The sequence below is a fragment of the Balaenoptera physalus genome (assembly GCF_965194825.1).
Source record: "Balaenoptera physalus genome assembly, chromosome: 18".
Lineage (NCBI taxonomy): Eukaryota > Metazoa > Chordata > Mammalia > Artiodactyla > Balaenopteridae > Balaenoptera > Balaenoptera physalus.
In genome coordinates this window covers 59,330,519-59,350,384 of record NC_138899.1, presented here as the reverse complement: position 1 = coordinate 59,350,384, position 19,866 = coordinate 59,330,519, and the positions used below count along the sequence as shown (strand labels likewise).

The 19,866-nt window shown below is 43.1% G+C and overlaps 1 protein-coding gene across 3 annotated transcripts in view; it reads right to left on the bottom strand.

Annotated features, from left to right (window-relative positions):
* The window catches only part of SERP2 (stress associated endoplasmic reticulum protein family member 2), a 38,370-nt gene extending 22,323 nt beyond the window's left edge, over positions 1-16,047 (bottom strand). Inside the window, exons 1-2 of one of the 3 annotated variants that reach the window (XM_082435457.1) lie at positions 3,993-16,047; positions 3,603-3,720 (exon numbers count right to left, since the gene is read on the bottom strand). In XM_082435457.1, the coding sequence (XP_082291583.1) occupies positions 3,603-3,686 (84 nt within the window). In that variant the 5' untranslated portion in view covers positions 3,687-3,720; positions 3,993-16,047. Of the gene's footprint in view, positions 1-3,602; positions 3,837-3,992 lie in introns of those variants that run through there. The other 2 variants (XM_082435458.1, XM_082435456.1) reach the window with 2 other exon arrangements.
* Between the last annotated feature and the right edge of the window lie 3,819 nt (positions 16,048-19,866).

The following is a 19,866-nucleotide window of genomic DNA, read 5'->3' as shown; positions in this document are numbered from 1 at the left end:
CAAGGCAACAGTTCTTTGGTTCTCAGCTTACCTGTTCCATTCTTAGAGAACCTTCTCTCTTCTACCTCAGTTGAGTTCACTTGGCACTTAAATCACCAAGTACTTTTTTTAGATAGCATTTATCACAGTTTGTATCTCGATGTTTATTCTTGTGATACTGTGTTTGATGTCTGTCATTCCACTCGACTGTAAGCCCTGCAAGGGCAGGCACTGTGTCTCTTTCATATATCAATGTATAGCAACGTCTGGCCCAGAACTTAAACACAATAGATGCTTAATAAATGTTCTTCGAAGAATGAACAAGCATACAAGCCCCACTAAATACGATGTCTTAGGTCAGCTAGAGTAAAGAAAGGGTCTAGGAAGGATATTGGCTCTTTTAATACTTCCTAATTGGTGATAGCGTTATTCCAGCATTTCTCTTACTAGAGAAGTATGGATTAGTATCAGTGGCAGGTAGAATCTAAGGATTAAAACCACTCACTTCTCCGACCTTGACCACTTGTATCTACCAACACTCTTGTATGGTGGCAAATCACACTGCAAGGGAATAGATGGTTTCTTTTGACTAGAAGAAAGACAAAATCAGTCTTAAATAATTGCATAGGATAACTTTAATCAGCATTTGTACTGTGTCATTCTTTGGCACTTAAGACCAGGTCAAGATCAGAGCAAGTAAATAATAGAGGTATTAAATAAAGTTACCTGAACAGAGTGTGACATTCACCCCTCTGCCCCTTTGCCAACTTCCTAATCACTTGTGATAGTTGACCAGAAACAAATTCTGTTGCTGTCATCCCACTGATGCTTAACGAAAAAATTCATTTAGTTCTATCTCCAGCAGAGTCAACAAGTGAATCCAGGAGCCTGCAGATGGATTTTTGGTCTCATGCAGATACCAAATGGAGTCATTTATTTTTTCCTTTGCAGAGAAACTCAAATTATCAGGATACAGAGCTTGCATCCTGATAACACAAAATCCTTTTTGATGACATTCCACAGTGAATCAATATTATTTGGGGACTTTCAGAGCTCAGGAACTCCTTGGCTGGTCATAATACCAATATATCCTTTTTTGAGAGCTTTGAGTTACTTTTTTGGGGAAGCAGTGCCCAGCACAAATCTGTTGGGACAATTCACCTAAGCCTGAATCTATTGCTGGGAAAGGTAAGAAAAGCAGTAGAATCCTGCAAATGACATGGTTCATTACCAGCAGGAATTTGTCACTCCCTGGGCTCCAAAATGCAGAGGATGGCTTTCCTTGTGATGAGATACCAGCAGGGTAACTCAGAATTCTGAAATTTAAATTGCCCTTTCATTCTGAAGAAGTTACTACTGTATAATCATGAAATGATTATTCCATTTCTGTTATCTGGGAGAACAGTACTGATTCACTCCGTAGCTGTAAGCTGATAATGAAATACCCAAGCATCTATATACAATTAAAAGAGTTTATTTCTGAACAATTAGTCTGAATTTTCTGTTAGAATCTGTTCATGTGTCTGCATTTATTGAATTTCATTCTGAACAAGTTACCCCTTACAAGTTACTTCTTTCAAAGTATAATGTTTGATCTCTAATTAGGAAAAGGAGATTTAAGATTTAAAGTGTTTCTTTTTGAAAGAGAATGTCATTTTTCTTTTTGGAAGCTGATCCATTTACAATAAAGTTAACCAAAAAGCCTTTCTAACCAAGGGAAAATGAACATACATTGTGGCTTGGTTTGGAAACCTTTCATTACAAAATTAGTAGGACCATTTAGAAACACTCATAGGTGCCAGGCACTTCTGAAGGGCCCACTCCATGGTATATCAGAACCTATTAAAAATCCACTCAGACCATACATTAAACATAATTTGAAAATATCTCTGAAAGTTAAGTTGAACTGCAGTCAAGTTGACTACATTTCCTAGATATTTAAACAGCTTTTTCTCCAATTTTTCCATTTTCTTTTCTTATTTTGGAGCCAATCATTTTTGTTTCAGGTACCAAACATTTTCTAGTGGTCTTGAGAAGCTAGAAGTGGCAGACACTGACTTTACCAAGCCTAATGGGTAAAACAGCTCTGCAAAGCAGTTTCTGTTTTGTCGTTACTTCTGCAGTCAGATCAGTTGTCAAATGAGAAGAATTAAGTGACCTCTGTTTTTTTAGTTCACTAAAAGGAACCACACAACTAGAAATTTTCAGTAAATCAGCTAGTCTGTATGATATCCTGGGAAGAATTGATCTCCTAGGGATATAAACCCCGAATACTTTAACATCCATTAAAAATTGTTTTTCAATGTCAATTTGGACAGCAAGTTTTTTTTTTCTTTTCCTGAGTAAAAATAGGGAAAACAGAGATCTATGTGAAAAATAGTTCCAATTCAATGGCATATTGGCATTTTGCTGCCCAATAACAACTAAATGATCTAACTCCCAAATGAGAGAACTTCCAGCACAACGTAAGCTTGTAGCTGCCTATAAAGATCCAAAGTTGATGCTAAGGTTTCTCTGCCATAGTACTGCTTGGTTCTGCAAGAATTCTGGTGTAGAGATTGCAGATCCAGCTTTGTGCTCAGTTAATCAAACCAGCTTCATGCCTTTGGCTAAAAGCAACTGCCTCACCAAGTCTGCAAGCTCTTCCAGCCAAACCTCAAGTTTCAGCTGAACTTCCACTGAAGTGTCTGGGATAATAGATTCCATGCGCCTTTGCTCATACACTTGGAGACCAGCACTACTCAGCAACTCTTCCGAGGGCTGCCTCTGAATGTCCAGGATCATGGGCCTGGCAATTTCTGTTGAAGATCATAAAAACAAACAAACAAACAACACACACACACACACACACACACCCCTGTACTTAAGGCACAGATTTTACGTAAGCATTGTTATAAAGCTTTAGTCTACAGTTTTGGAGGTGCAGAATGCCTGGCAATAAGCTAGTCTCTAAAGTTCTGGAACATACTATCAGGATGAGCCGGAATTGACGAGGGGAACAAGGGGAATGTTGCTTTTAAACTTTCGCCGAGTGGTGCGGGACCTCACTGGAGAAGAGGCAAAAGAGGAGGATGGAGGGAAATACTGGGCTGAATAGCATTCCTAATTCCCAATTTATACAGGGAGACCATTACAAAGGGGCAGGAAAGAAAACCTTATCTTGGTGTGTTTGTTGGAGATGGAGGGCAGGGGATGAAGCCTAGGAGGGAGACGTGGCAAAGGGCCTCCCTTTACTCATTCATTCATTCATTCATTCATTCAACAAAACCGAGCTAGCACCTCCTAGGTTCCAGGCCCCGGCGTCAAGCAGTTGGTTTAACTGTTCCCTGAAGGATGTGAGTTTCGTCTTTCCCCGAGACAAAGGCCCAGTTCTCTCCTGGGGAGGCCCTTCTGCGCCTCCGCGGTGGCCCCAGCAGCCGCTCCCAGAGGGGCCACAGCCAACCCGGGCCCTCTCCGCTCCGGCGAGCACAAGTCCGCGCCACGGGGAGCCCGGCCCTCAGCGCCCACCGCGCGGGACCCCGCGGGAGGGGCAGCCCGGGGCGCTGGGGAGGGGGAGGCTGGCCCCGCGCCCGCCCAGCCCGGCCCGGCCCCGCGCCGCCCGGTCAGCGCCGCCCCCTCCTTACCAGGGTTTTGGCTACATTCCCCCTCTGGGTGATATTTTTGCTGTGCTTCTCGTTAGCCATCCGGATGCGCTGTTTGGCCACCATGGCTCGGGCGCTAGGAAACGTTCTCGACTCCCACCTGCAAGGATCCCCCCGCACGTGAGCCCCCGACAGGGCCGAGCGCGTCCCGCCGGCCCCGGGCGCTGCAGGTGGCAACGCGCGGCCCCCGAGCCCCGCGCACCCCGCTCCCCAGCCCCCAACGAGCCGGCTCCAGAGAGAGGCCAGAGCCCGGACGGAAGTAATCTTTCATCTCAGGAAACCCTCTCCTACTTCCTCGCCATCCTTCCGGTCCCCCCAGCTACCTAACCAGCGCGGCCCCGAGGCGGGCGCTGCGGCGCGTCCTCCCCGCACCTGGCGGCCGGAGCGCGGCGCGCCGAGCGGCTCGGGCCCCGGGGCCCCAGGGGTGGGTCAGGACCCAGCGGCCGAACGCGGCGGGGCCGAGGGTTCCGGCGGCCGCGGGCTTTGTGCGCTCATAGCGGCCGGGGGCTCCTCGGGCCGGGACCCACTGGGTCCCGGGGAAGAGATTGGGGCGGCCGCGCTTCGAGCAGGGTCGCTCTGTTTCCCCCGCACCGCTGCCCCCTGGCCGAGGGCTGGGCTGGAGGTGGCGGCCCGGGGTCCTCCAAAGACAAGCTGAACAAGGACGGGGCTGGGTCCGCGCTGTTGGGGGACAGTCCGAAGGAGCCTCCCCTTAAGGGGTCTGGGGAAGGGCCTGCGCGAGGGAAGGCCACTCAGGAGCTTTCTCAAGTGCTGCGAAAAGGGCCGGATCTCCCCGGGGATGGGGATAAAGGCGTTGTGGGGATGGAGCTGGGATAGGCCTTCCTGCCTGGGTGATTGCGTGGGTTACACGGAAGACGGGCCAGCGCCACATCCGAGTGAAAAGTGGAGGAAGACCTCAAGCCTGTCGCCCAGGCGGGATTTGGTGATTGCTGACCGGAGGTGGGTCGCTTTGACCCCCTGGCGCAGCTTGGATTTCCTCCAGGCACCCTTGTCCCTGAGAGTCTGAACTGGGAGTTCCCCTGCGGTACCGGGATAAAAATGGAAGTTTTCCTGACTCACAAACATTGGTGCCAGGCCCTACAGATTGTCTAGTGTCGGGGGGAAGGGGGAATAGTGGTTCCGTCCCTCACTTTTCCGTGCTGAAGGGATTGGAGTTAGCTCTTAGAAGACCAGAAGAGTTAAGAAGAAGAGGGGAGAATTCAGCCTGGAAGATCTGGGGCTTCGGGAAGTGGTGGGGAAGAAGAGCTGTGAGTTAGTTAGACCAGCTTTGGCTAATGCACCCCAATTCTTCCCCTTTGGGCATCCGTGGCTACGTTTCTACCAGGTTTTATGGAGTGAGATTCCCCTGTGGCAGTGGGAGGGTGAGGGGGAGCTCCTTCTTTCTTTGGGGGGCCCTTTACCAAGCTCATCCTCATGCCCCTCCCCATTCCTTGTCATGCAAACTACAATAGGGACTGTTTAGGGGCTGCTTTTGGTAACACAGAAGCTACCTAACATCATTAGTAAAGTCTGGTCATTCTTTTTCTCTTCTAAAGATCAGTCATTTCCAAACTAGTTTCCATCGGCTTAACCATTACCACCAACACCACCCCGTAATTACAGGACCTCAAACCAAGCAGGCCCAACTAGTGCGGTGCTTTTATAACACTTGAATTCTTGGTGGGGAAGGGAGAGAGGGCCATCCCTCCCTCAGTTATGCTTGCTGAATCTGGCTGTGGTGTTAGGCCCAGGGCGTGCCTCTCCGTGACTCAGCTTCCTAAGAGCTCATCCAGATTTCTGGAGAAGTGGCAGAAGGTAGCAACCCGCCTGAGCTGAGCACAGACCTGGCTCTGAGGAACATTAAGGAAAAGATACAGACAGAGATGGTTTTCCATTCGGGCCTGCAAGCAGAGAAGTGTTCCTCAGGGTCAGAAGTCTGCCTTCCCTCAGGCATAGGTGTGCTGCCTTGTTTAGGCAAAAATTATTTTTTGACCCCTGACTCCTGCTTGATACTGGCCAATTTTACTCTTTTTTTCTTGCTATGCTTCACTTTTACAACATTTTAAATTAGTTTGTTTTAATTATAGACTGTGTACTCACAGTAAACATTTAAACAGAAATAGGGTATAAAGTGAAAAGCAAAGGTCTCATCCCCAGCCCCCTCCCACTAATTCCCACTGTTTCTAGGTTACCCTTGCAGTAGTTTTTACTCATATATAAGCCTACTTATGTATCCCTTTTTTAAAAACAAACAGAATCGTACTATGCCAACTGTTCTGCCACTTGCTTTTCTCAATTTATTACAATATGATTGCATCTACTTATATATCACTTCTTTTTTTAATAGGCACATAGCACTCCATAGTATGGTTATATAGTGATATATTGAACTATAGGTGGACAGTTTTTGTTTTGTGTGTGTGTGTGTTTGTGTGTGTGTGTTTGCCGACAATGCTTTAGTGAACATTCCTGTACATATATCTTTACGTACTTTGCAGCTATATATGTGGAATAGATTGCTGGAGGTGAATGTGCTGTACTTTTTCATGGCTTCGGTGGAGTTACTGCTTCTGTTTTGGGTGAGGCAGTCTCCTGTTGGGAACTCCACTTTACCCACCCGTACCCCACTTTGCCCTCTGCAAGTCTCAGACCAGTATATTGCCTGGAGGATCATCATTATTTACTAAGAAGAGTTTTCCTTTCCAGTATGGGTCTTGGCCCTTCCTCTCCTTAGCTCCCCTGCCTGCCATAAACCAGAGGTTGAGCTGGCTCATGCCAGAAGTCCTTCTGCAGGGAAGCGGGGTCCAAGGTCTGAAGCTGTGTCCCTAGAGTTCAAGAGTAACCGCTGGGCTAAGAAGTAGCAATGCCTGGAGTCATCTTGCTTTTTTGAGGTGGGAGGATAGAGGAGGGGAATGGAAACTTGATCAAGAGTAGAAAGTTCCTTTGGGTTAATCGTGCTGGCGGCAGAAATTTTATGACATACCTTTAGCGTGCAGTGCTCAACTGCAACTTCTAAAATTGCCTTGGGTAAAGAAGCAGGAAACTGCTAACTGATTAAAATGTAATTTAGGCTGGTAAGTTTGTCAACTTTTAGAGCAGGAATTCATAACAAGCCTGTGTCCATTAATCATAAGTCTGCTCCATTTAGGGCCCTGGGTTTTTATGACTATAGCGACTGAGTTTTACCCCTCCTCATAAATGATGTAAAATCAAAGCTTACAGATGTGACTCTATTGGGCTGTGATGTAGTGGACACCTGTCATTTTTCTGTGGCTGACCAGCATGCAGACCTCACTTCTTTTGGGGGGACTCCTGTACTGTGTAAGTCTCAGGACCGTTTCTCCCACTATGGGAGCTCACTGGGGACTTGGTCTCCGAACCCCTGGCAGCTAGGGCCGGGGTGTGTGACCCAGCTTGGCCAGTCAGATGCTCCTGTTTGGAACTTTGAAGCTTGAGCAGGCAGTGCAAGGATAAAGGGACAGGTTAAGCTTCACCCTGGTGGTGGGGTCTTTAAGACACCGGCAGTATCTATTAGTGGAGGTGGTGGTGGTGGACCCAGGGGTGGTGTCTCACTTATTATGTAGTACCGGCAATCCTTACAATAAATTCTTCTCCTGCTTTGGACTTCCCTGGTGGCGCAGTGGTTAAGAATCCACCTGCCAATGTAGGGGACACGGGTTCGAGACCTGGTCCGGGAAGATCCCACATGCCGCGGAGCAACTAAGCCCGTGCACCACAACTACTGAGCCTGCACTCTAGAGCCCACGCGTCACAACTACTGAGCCCAAGTGCCACAGCTACTGAAGCCCACGCACCTAGAGCCCGTGCTCTGCAACAGGAGAAGCCACTGCAATGAGAAGCCTGCACCCCACAACGAAGAGTAGCCCCCGCTCACCGCAACTAGAGAAAGCCGGTGCGCAACAACGAAGACCCAACGCAGCCCAAAAAATAAATAAATAAATAAATAAATTTATTTAAAAAAAAAAATTCTTCTCCTGCTTCTCTTGGCCAGAGTTTATATGCCTTGTTCACAACCAAGAACACTGATTAATGTACATGAAAACAGACAAAAACCCAGAATGTCCTCCTTGGTCATTTCCCTTTCCAGATCTGGAATGATGGCCATCTCACTTGAAGTTTTCAGACGTTGTCAGCTAGTGGCCTCTCTTCAGCCTAATTCATCAAGGGGACCTGAGTGTAGAGGCCTTGATGACAGGTGCTGTGGTGGCCAGTTATTGATTATGAATGAGACTGATTGACAGGTACACTCTACATAAGTAAAACCAGCAGATCACTGACACTTCGAATTAATATTTTCAGTTTCTTCTTCATCCAAACCACTTCCAATACTGCTGGAGAAGAGGCAAATTTGACCGATCATCTCCTTTTGCACATATTATGTTCCAGTGGAAACATTCATGACGAAGTCTGAACTGCAGGCAGAGAAAAATAAGAGAGCTCACAGCCAGCGTTACCTGCTGCACGCGTTAGAATCAACTCAATGCATTCAGTTATGACTTTACAGAATCATGTCACCTTGTAACTGGAAGGAAACTCAGTCATTCCTTTTGTGTTTATTGAGTGTCTACTATATGCCAGACACTATTTTAGACACTGAGAATTCAGTGATTGATACAAGAGTTTCTGCCTTTAGAAAGCTCCTGGTTGTGGCAAAGGAGTAACCTTGGGAGACCGCCCTCATTTCACAAATGAGCAAAAGCCTTGGAATTGCAAAGGGAGTTGTAGCAGAGCTGAAAGCAGAATTGAGACCTCTTGGCTTCCTGTTTTCTCAAAAGAAACATTTACTAGGTAAACTTGAGTGGGAGCCAGGGTGCAGCTTTGGGAGATTTGGAGCAGCCTCTACATGCACAGAAAATAAATCACACACACACAAACGTGCACACACACATGCATACTGCAGAAGAAAGATAAACTACGTTCCAGACCTCCAGGCTTGAACTTTGGTCCATAAATGGTGGCACAAAACAGACTTTAACCATTACGGTAACCATGGCATTCCCTGACCCTAGAGGTGATCAGACTAAGCTTTAAAATGCAAGATGTGATTACCCATCTCCAGTCTGTAATTGCCTGGCCACAGCTGTTATTAATAGCAGTAAAACCATCATATCCCGAGGGGGGGAAAAGAATCATTCCCTGTCACAGTGCTTTCCCTAATGACCTCCCATGGCAACGCACTCACGGCTGAAGAGATGCGAGGTGTTTCCTCATGTTTGAACTCAAGCTGTGTATCACACTCCTGACCATGCCTCTGCTAAAATTTCAACCATGCTTTCAGGACAAAGCCACCTTGTTTCTGTTCAGTTGGGTGCATGTTTTTAATGGCTGGAAGAGTTTCCTGGTAGGGAAGAAATAACATCAGTAATAATATCTAACATTTCCTAAGCACTTCCTGAGGGCCAGACATTGCTAAATGCTTTGCCTGCACTTTCTCACTTCTTACACAACCCTCTCAGTACATGGATTCTGGAAACAGATTCCAGCCCCTCCACTTATTAGTTGGGTGATAAGTCTCTCTCCCCATCTATAAAGTGAGGCTATAGCGATAATGCTTAATAGACAGTTGTTTTGAGATTAGATGAAATTATTCATGTTAAAAACATTAAACGCAGAGCATGGATCCCTGGTCATTACTTAGTAAATGTCGGCCCCTACTATTACCTCCATAGACCACTGAGGAAATTGGTTTAGAGAAATTAAGTATCTTGCCCAAGGAAGATCAAGACAATGAGCCATGGTCATTGCCCTCAAGTAGTTTGGAGTCTACTTGAGATGCTTAAACACTGCCAAACATTTTAAGCCCAGATGAACTCAAGGAACCATTGCATTGAGAGACAGAACATGTGGACAATCTTTCCAGGCCATTTTTTTCTTTTAAATTATTTTAAAAATCTAAAAAAAAATTCATGCATTAACCATACCAAAGGCATGTAGGGAAAAGAGAGTCTTTCTCATCTCTGACCCCAATGAGTTCAAAACAACCCCTACCTGTCTTTCTATGGATATTCAAGCATGTATGCATAATACATTTTTATATATGTACATATATTATACATGCTTATTTATGTATAATATATTTAAATAAGCTCTTTACAAAACCCTTTTAATTCCCCTTTAAAAATCTCAGATAGTATCCCATTATTCAACATGATTTGTACCTTATTTTGTTTTTTTTTCACTTGATACCATATGATGGAGATTGAGCCATATCATTATATCTAAATCTATTTCATTCTTTTAAAATGGCTGCATGGTATTTTGTGTATGGCTATACCATAACTGACTTAACCAATCCCCTATTGCTAGACATTTAGATGGTTTCCAGTTTATTGTTACAAAGATCAATGAATAGCCATGCATATATATTTTTGCAAAAATGCATGCATCTATTTATTGGAGGACTTCCTAGAAGTGTAATTACTGGGCCAAAAGTTATGTGTGTAAAAGTGTATGGATATTGCCAAATTATCCTCTAGAGATGTATCAATTTATATACTCCCTCCATAATGTATATGAGTGGGTTCAGGCTATTTTTTTCTTAGTTATATGGCATTGGACAAGCACTCCTGGGTGAGTAGCATTACTTCTTTTTGTTTCTTTATAGTCTTTCCTAGTGAGACTGAGTGCTGTAATGAGGCCAAGGTCATGAATTTGTCCACTAAGTAGTCAATTAGCTTTGTTGTCTCCTTAATCAAGGTTAGATCTTTCCTTGGTCCGTGAGTCACAATAGGGACCAGAGGAGAAAATGGACAGATAGGCAACATTCCTGACCATTTCTGGATTTCCTTAGAGTCTACTTTTCTAATAATAGGGAATTATCAAAAATTTAAACTTTAAAAAAATAAATAATATTGTTCTTTGCTGTCGCAAGACATTTGTATCTAGTATAGAGCTCTAAACAATTTAGAGAAAGAGGACTTATATTTATGAACAATCCTTATTGTACAGAAATTGCTTTTAGTAGATTGTCAGCTCCTTCAAGATACAGACCTTGGATGTTCTTTATGGTATCCCCAGAGGCTGTCTGATGACATGTGTTAGGTATTGAGTGAATATTGAATGAAAGAATAGTGAAAACTGAAAGGATTTGGGGGATTTGGATATTAACTACAATAAATATCTATTTAGTGTTTCATATAGTTTGTATTTCATTCATACAGAGTACATGTCAACTTGTGTTAGGTACACAGAGGAAGTTCGTACTCCAAGTTGTAACCCAGTCATCTATAATAGATAACACCTTATGCCCCAATTTCATTGCCTATGTTAGTTTCCTCTGATTTAAATTCAAAGTTACATCACCATTTTAAATAACATGTATGTTTTACTGATCCGATTCACTTATTCCTAATTATAGTTGTTATTTTTATCTCTGTCATGTCAAATTTTTTAAAAATCCAGTCCTTTCAATAACATAAGCACAAAGTTGCTTGAAAGGAGCTTTGTGGATGATCAAGAATGCTATTGGCCTTTCTGAATGTCAGCATATTAAACCGATGATCCCAGCTTCTGGAAACTTGTCACATCTAATGTACTTTAAAAGGATTTCATAAAGAGCTTATTGGCAATGATATGTACGGATTAGTAAACCATCTGCAGAAAGCTCAGACGTTTGCACGAAACCGTTTTCACCGAAACCGCAGTGGCTTTTGAATCACACAACATCCCTGGGTGACTTTGTATGTGGAAAGCTCTGGGCCATTCGGGCTTCCCACATTCATCTGGGTGGAATTGTGTACTAGGCAGGGGCTGCCCTAAGGTTGTTCAATATCACAGTGAGATCTGAGCCTGGATGGGGAAAAATAGGTGAAGGAAGAAGAAGAGGAAGCTTTGAAGGGAGTCCCTTCCGATCACCATAGAAACATTAGACCCCCATGTCACCTGGAAATATAAGCCTGGGACTAGAGCCATGGCCCCTCTCCCATACCCACATACACACCCATTTCATCTAGAAGCAGAAATCAGGAAAGAGCCAATCTATGGGAGGAAAGGAAGTGATTTAGAGCATCTGGCAATCGTCGACAATAAATGGATTCCCAGGAATTCCTCTGAGCATGATATTGGGAGGGTGTGTGATTTAAGCAGCCCTTTTACCCCAGAGACCTTTGTCCAAGAGTGACAAAATACCGGCAAAGAGTGACAAGTGTTGCAGCATCCACTGTGGGTCAGGCCCACGGAAACGTTGTGAATTCTTTCTGAGAGATAGGCAGAGAGTGTTCGTTTGTCCATTTTCCAAGACATTTACAGGGCTTGATTAGCCAATCCCCACACCACTACTGGGAGATAGGTCAATGTTATTATTATCCCAGGTTTACAGCTGAGATACTAGCACACAGATGGTGACTGTGACAGAATTCCCAAAAAGGACGACCTGAGGGCCAACAATCTGGTTAGAAAGGGGATGGAGTGGGCAGTGGTAGGAATGTGTCTTTTTTTTTTAAAATTTATTTTATTGAAGTATAGTTGATTTACAATGTTATGTTAATTTCTGCTGTACAGTGAAGGGATTCAGTTATACATATATAATACATTCTTTTTCATATTCTTTTCCATTATGGTTTGTCACAGGATATTGAATAAAGTTCCCTGTGCTATACAGTAGGACCTTATTGTTTATCCATTCTATATATAATATCGATAGTTTGCATCTGCTAATCCCAAACTCCCAACCCATCCCTCCCCTACCCCTCTCTCCCACTTGGCAACAAGTCTGTTCTCTATGTCTGTGAGTCTGTTTCTGTTTCACAGATATGTTCATTTGTGTCATATTTTAGATTCCACATATAAGTGATATCCTATGGTATTTGTCTTTCTCTGTCTGACTTTCTTCACTTAGTATGATAATCTCCAGGTCAATGCATGTGGCTGCAAATGGCATTATTTCATCCTTTTTTATGGCTGAGTAGTATTCCATCATATATATGTACTACATCTTCTTTATCCATTCATCTGTCAATGGACATTTAGGTTGTTTCCATGTCTTGGCTATTGTGAATAGTGCTGCTATGAACATAGGGGTGCATGTATCTTTTGAATTATAGGAATGTGTCTTGAAGTCATGTTTGCATAGCATTCTATATAAAATTAAGAAAACCTCAAGCATACCCAGCCTCTATGCCTGGCACTGTCTCCTCCGCACCACCATGGCCCACAGTGACAGATGTGACTTTGCCAGGGGGTTGTCACATATATACCAGTGGTGGCACTTGGTGAGGGTTCAGGTTGTTAGCCCCTCTGCTCTTTGCCAGGGCTCCCCATTTAACAATCCCTGAGCCCATCTCCTGAACAGACTCATGGGACTTCAGGGTTGAAAAGAACCTTGGAAGCTATTCAGTCCAACTCCTCATTTAAAGGTGATGCAGAAAAATTCATGACGGTTGCTTGGTAACTGAGAGTGATCATTTTCGTATGTAAAAACTGTTCTCAACGAATCTGAGTGTGTGTGAGTGTGTAGAAAGAGGGGGGACTTATTTTTTTTTTTTTTTGCTTTCTCTATCGTTTCGGTAATATGTAGGATGTGTAGTTAAAATGCATTTCTTCATTTTAACACAGCTAATTATCATTCACGAGTAAAAGCCATAAACAGAGTTTGGCAGTTATAGGATCAAAGTCTAGAAGGAACGGAAATATGACTGGTTCCACTGAGGGTTTTTTGTTTCTGTGCTCTGAAGGAACAGAAACATTCTTCTTTCAGATTCATTCGGGTTAGTGTTAGCATTTCTGGTTTAATAACAAAAGTTCCCTATTTTACTGGCAAGCCGTTCTCTGGGACGCTCCCCTGATTGATTCCATCTAGACGTTGTTTTTTCGTTTAGTGGCGTGGCGCTCCTTTTCTGCATTACTCCTTTGTCATAATTGATATTCCGCGAGTGTGTTCACTTGGTTCATATTTGCATGATCTGCTTTCTCTTTCTCTGGTCACCTTCCGTTCAGTGCTTTCCACGGTGCTCTACTGCACAGTCGCCATGCCAAAGGCACTGACATCCAGGCCCATGGACTTTGGATGGGCAAAGTAGTCCTATATTAAATATGGTATTGCCTGAATGCACATTCCACATTTTGACTCTGCACAATAGGAAAGCGCTGAATATTTATACTGTTATCTCCCAAAAGGGAAGCCTTGGCTTGCAAACAGTTTATCTGGCTCATTCTGCAGCTCTCCTAATCTGAGAAAACAGGGCCTTAATGAACTTCAACTATAGCAAACAACAGATTTTTTTTTAAGGCTCTAGTTGCCTTTGTGCTTCTGACTTTGTGAAGAGCTCACAGAAAGACCAGGTCCATCTGGGTCTCTCTCTGTCTCCCGATGGCCATGAGTACCAAGCAGGAGCCAATTCACCTTCCCATGGTCCCTATCTCCCCCTGCTTCCTTCATCCTTCTAGAGATGCTCGAACCCGGGTGGCCCATGGGAACCGGGCGTCTCTGCGGCCTCTGTGCTTGGTTCGGTCCAGCTCTTTCTGTACAACCCCAGTGAGGGTCAAGGAGAAGGTGTCATGTCATGACTGGTATTTTCTCCTTTTTCCTCTCCTGTCCAAACCCACAGAGTCTAATCAGTAACCAGCAAGCTTTATTACAGACTTGGCTTTCTCAGTGACAACTTAATGAAAAGGGACCTTCACTCCCGGTCTTGTTTCTCTTCCTCCATTCCCTTGACTTTGCACCCCACGTGAACTCACTCCCGTAAATGGTGCGGTTTGCTTTCTCCATCCCCGGCCTGCCGAGATCTGGAAACAATTGTGTTGTCTGACACGCTTTCCACAGCTGAACTTGTCTCAGTCAAATTGTGGTCTCTCCTGCTTCATTGGCTATTTGTTTTCTTAACTCTGAAATGTGCTTCCGCCTCACCCACCCCCTCCATCCTGTGTATTGTGTTTATCCAACGTGGGAGGTTGCCAATATAAAAGAAAGAAAATGACCAGTTAGATCTCTGAATAGTTTAGAAGGAGGGGGAGGAAGGGGACAGGAGGCCAGAGAAAGAGGGATGGGCCATTTGGAAAACTTCTGGCTGAATAAGACCTTACTAGCCAAGGAGCCAGGATAGATGCATGCAGAGTCGACTGGCTAAATGCTGCCTTGTGACCATAATAGCGCTTTTGGTGAAATGCAGTGTCATTCCCCTCCTCCTCCATTTCTAGTGTCTACCAATTGTTAACCTTTTCCTTAGGATTCGCCTTTTTTTTTTTTTTCCTGGAAAATATCTTCATTTCATTGTTACTTCAAGTGGCTGAGATGTTCTACCTTTGTGTGTGTGTATGTGTGGTAAAAGACACATAACATAAAACTTAACCCTTTTAAAGTGTACAATTTAGTGGCATTAACCATCACCACTGTTTCTAGAATTTTCTCATGAACCCAAACAGAAACTCTATACCCACTAAGCCACCTCCCCCTTTCTCCAGCCCGTGGTAACCTCTATTCTATTTCTGTCTCTATGAATTTGCCTCTTTTAGGTATTGAAATACAGTTATGAAGTCTTAGCGTCCTTAAACGGGTAACAGTTGGCCCAAAGCCCCAGTGTACTTCTATCAGATTGTGGAGCAAACCATCTGGTGGACTGAATCTTTCCTTAAATAATCCAGGAAACAACCACAGTTTACCTGAATTACTCATCCTATGGCTCCTAGCAAACAGTTTGACTTTCCATCGTATAATGCTCTTCAAATCCTTATTTTCTCCTTTCCCTTCATTCGTGGTACTTCTCAAATAGTTTGCAAAAAACTGGTTTGTCATTGAAAGGTGGCAATTGTCCTGGTTACTGCCCCTAGGTGATTCTAATAATGGGTTTAGATTTCTTTTTAAGAACATTTTTAAAAATTGAAGTATAGTTGATTTACAATGTTGTGTTAGTTTCTGGTGTACAGCAAAATGATTCAGTTACACACACACACACACACATATATATATATTCTTTTTTAGATTCTTTTCCATTATAGGTTATTACAAGATATTGAATATAGTTCCCTGTGCTATACAGTAAGACCTTGTTGTTTATCTATTTTATATGTAGTAGTTTGTATCTGCTAATCCCAAACTCCTAATTTATCCCCTCCCCTTCCCCTTTGGTAACCATAAGTTTGTTTTCTATGTCTGTGAGTCTGTTTTTCTTTTGTAAATAAGTTCATTTGTATCATATTTTAGATTCCACATATAGGTGATGTCATATATTTGTCTTTGTCTGACTTACTTTGCTTAGTATGATAATCTCTAGGTCCATCCATGTTGCTGCAAATGACATAATAATGTTTTTGAAACAAGTTCCCTATATTCCTTTTTTCAAATTGTGATAAAATATGCATAACATAAAATTTACCATTTTAACCATTTAAAAAAATTATTTTATTATTATTAATTTTTGGCTGCACTGGGTCATTGGGTCTTCGTTGCTGGGCATGGGCTTTCTCTAGTTGCGACCAGCGGGGCACTCTTTGTTGCGGTGCACGTGCTTCTCATTGGGGTGGCTTCTCTTGTTGTAGAGTGAGGGCTCTAGGCATGCGGGCTTCAGTAGTTGTGGCTCGTGGGCTCCAGAGCACAGGCTCAGTAATTGTGGCGCACGGGCTTAGTTGCTCCGAGGCATGTGGGATCTTCCTGGACCAGGGCTCGAACCCGTGTCCCCTGCATTGGCAGGCGGATTCTTAACCACTGTGCCACCAGGGAAGTCCCCCATTTAAACCATTTTTAAGTGCACAGTTCTGTGGTATTAAGTAAATTCACACTGTTGTGTGACCATCATCACTATTCATCTCCAGAATATTCACATCATCCCAAACTGAAACTCCATACGTACCCATTAAACACTAATTCCCCATTTGCCCCTCCTCCAGCCTCTGGTAACCCCCAGTCTACTTCCTGTCTTTATAAATCTGCCTATTCTATGTGCCTCATATAATTCCCTTTAATCGACTCAATGTCTATAAATCCCATTCAACAGCAGAGATGGGATGCCACATCAAGAGGAAAGGGACTTGTTAAACTTCTAGAGTTTATTTCAGGCTTCTATTTTGACATGGCTGGACTTAGAGAGATGTACAACTCTGGGTACATGGTTATAGATCAAATTTTTGAGATTCCTTTACGGTGATAAGGGACCCATTTTTACAAATGCTCGCACTGGGTTAGTTGTTTCTAAGAAACAGGAATCACATGGGCTGTGTTTCTTTAACTATAGGCAGGGCTTGCTGATTTCTAAAAGGAAGATTATTTCCTCGAGGGACTTTTGAGGAAATAGTTAACAGCTGGAGGGTGGGCCCTTGGGCACATTCAGAGCACTTTCAATCGCCTTTGGGGTGGGAGTGTAAATATCATATATTCTTGTGGCCGGGGTAGGATAGCTACTAGAACTGAAGCAGGCCACTCAAGTAGACCATCTCAATGTTTTGATTAGAGCAGTTGTCATCATTTTCTATTTTTTGGAGAGAGAGAGGTAGGCAGGAGGAAAGGATTTGAATTAGTTTTCTTCCATCTTGGTCCAGAAGGATCAAGGTAAATGTGCAGATGTGCCTAAAGATAAAAAGAAGAACAGATGCAAAATGATTCTCCAGCAGAATACTCAGGCCCCACCTTCCCTCAGGAAGCATTTTCTGACAATTTGACCTGTACCCTTTGCTTTCTCTGCACTCCTCCTGTGCTTTTCTGAGTCATTCATCTGATGGAGACCATCCATTGTCTGCGTTTAATGTCTGATTTACTCCCCAATAAGATTGTAAGCTCATCAAGGACAAGAATCAGGTCTTCTCTGAGGTGTTTGCCATTGCATCTGCCCTTGGGCTAGCTTTTATTAAACACCAAACATAGCACTTTGCCCACAGAAGTGGGTCAATCATAATTTGGAGAGACTGTTCCCAGAAGGGAAAATATCTGGTTTGGGCTCTCTGGACTTTTTTTGTTTTTGTTTTTCTGACTTCTCATCTTTTACCTTCACCTCCCCTTCTTTTCTCCTCAACACCTGTGGGAGTTTCCTTTCTTCTATCCGTGGTCTGTGCTACCTAAAGCAGCGGCTCACGAGCTTTCAGGGGCAGCTGTGGTGGAGCAGAAAGAATACGGCATTTGGAACCAAAAGATGTGGGGTTGAGTTCTGGAAGCCTATGACCGGGAAAGGCCTTGGTGTTCTCATCCATAAAAATAAGCATAACAGTACTTCCTCTGCAGGTTTGCCATGGAGATTAAGCATGGGCTAGGATGTCCAAGTGCATTTTGATCTGTAAAGCTACGTAGGGAGGTGTTAGTGTGGTTAGGGATGTGGCCTTGGGGACCAGCTTACCTGGGTTTGAACCTGGTTCAGCGTTATTACCTTGGCCACGTCACTTCAACTCTGTCTCAGATTCCTGATCTGAAAAATGGGGATGTTTATGACACCCACCTTGCAGGCTTGTTCTAAGACTTCAATTAATATGCTTGCAGACGCGTGATAAGGACCATGTGGAAGACGATGATTATTATGTGATCATAAAGAGTTGCGATGACTGAATGCAGGTAAATTCCAGTCTTAGCCCCAGTTTTACATTTTGTTCTTATCTTTTTGTCCCCGCAATCAGCAGGGTGTTTCCACTTGGACAGTTTATCATCACTTAGATCTCTAATGCCTAAAATGGAATATATAATCGCAACCCAAGTGACCCCCCCAAACCTTGGCTGCTGTTCAGGTCTACCACTGCTGGTGAAGGGCTCCGTTCTTAGTTACGCGTGTTTATAGTCTCATAGTTATCCTTGACTCTGTTCCCCCCATCGTGCTCTAGGTCCAAGTCATCAACAGCATGTGCTATTTCAAACATATGTAGGTTCAGCTGGAGACAATGTCCTTTGCTCTCAGAGAATATTATGATTATTAACCAACTGTTTTGGCTAGAGTTTCCATAGAATACAAATTAATCTTCTTGTGTCATTCCAGAACATGGAAAGAGTGGATGATTGATCAGCAATGGGCCGTAACAACAAACTTTCTGAAGATCAAAATCACACTTTGAAGAACTCTGAGATGTCACTTTCTGGGTTTGAAAATAAAAACACAGATGCATTCTTGATTTTGTATATCCTAATCCTATCTGAACTGTATTAAAAAAAAATTCTGCCACATGATAAACTTCACACGTGTTTATGGCTGCATTTTTCTAGGAGCAATTTCCATTTTGATGTGTTGTTTCCCAGATTGTGTTACTCGTGAGTTAGGCAGGATGGAAAATAAGATATCAAGTTGACATCTTGGATAGATGCAACTGCAGATTAATGGGGCAGGGGAATTCACTCAGGGCTGTGAGGAAGTACACCATAAGTTGAGCAGTAATTTTATCAGAATATGCCAGAAGACACGGGAAAATTGCCAGGCTGGGATAGGATGGCAGTGAATACATTGGCTTCTGCTGTCACGACAAATCGTCAAATGTTTTTGAAAAAAATGATTGTATGGGTTCATAGTTGGAATGAAAGAAAAAGATAGTAACTCAGTTGCTGTTGTTTATGAAATAGTTTGAAAGAGTGATCAGAAGAGCAAGAAATCTAATAAATCATCTGGCACTCGAGCTCATTGTAACAGACCACAGAATAAAAGCTTTGTAAAGTGATTTCTTCTGGGTCACTCTGAGAAGAAAGTTAGATTGACGGAGAAAGACAAGTATCATATGATATTACTTACATGTGGAATCTAAAATATGATACAAATGAATTTATTTACAAAACAGAAACAGACTCACAGACATAGAGAACAAACTTATGGTTACCAAAGGGGAAAGGTGGGAGGGGAGGGATAAATTAGGAGGATGGGATTAACATATACACACTACTATATATAAAATAAACAACAAGGACCCGCTGTATAGCACAGGGAACTATATTCCGTATCTTGTAGTAACAAGGGAGAAGAATCTGAAAGAGAATGGATATACACACACAGCTGAGTCACTTTGCTGTTCACCTGAAACTAACACAACATTGTGGATTAACTCTACTTCAATTTAAAAACATAATTAAAAATTAAAAATTAAAAAAAAAAAAGCAAAGTTAGATTGAGAATTTGAACATTTGGGTTCTTCTCCTATTTCCTCTAGCTATGTGATCTCAACACACTACTTATTCCCAGGCCTCATTTGTCTGATTTGTAAAACAAGAATAATATAATAATATTTAGTCTCTTAATTCGTGGAGTGGTTGTGACGATCCCCTAAAATAAAATAGGTGAAAAATCGTTGAAAAATATAAACTATAATATGTGTTCTTATTATATACATTTCCCCAGGA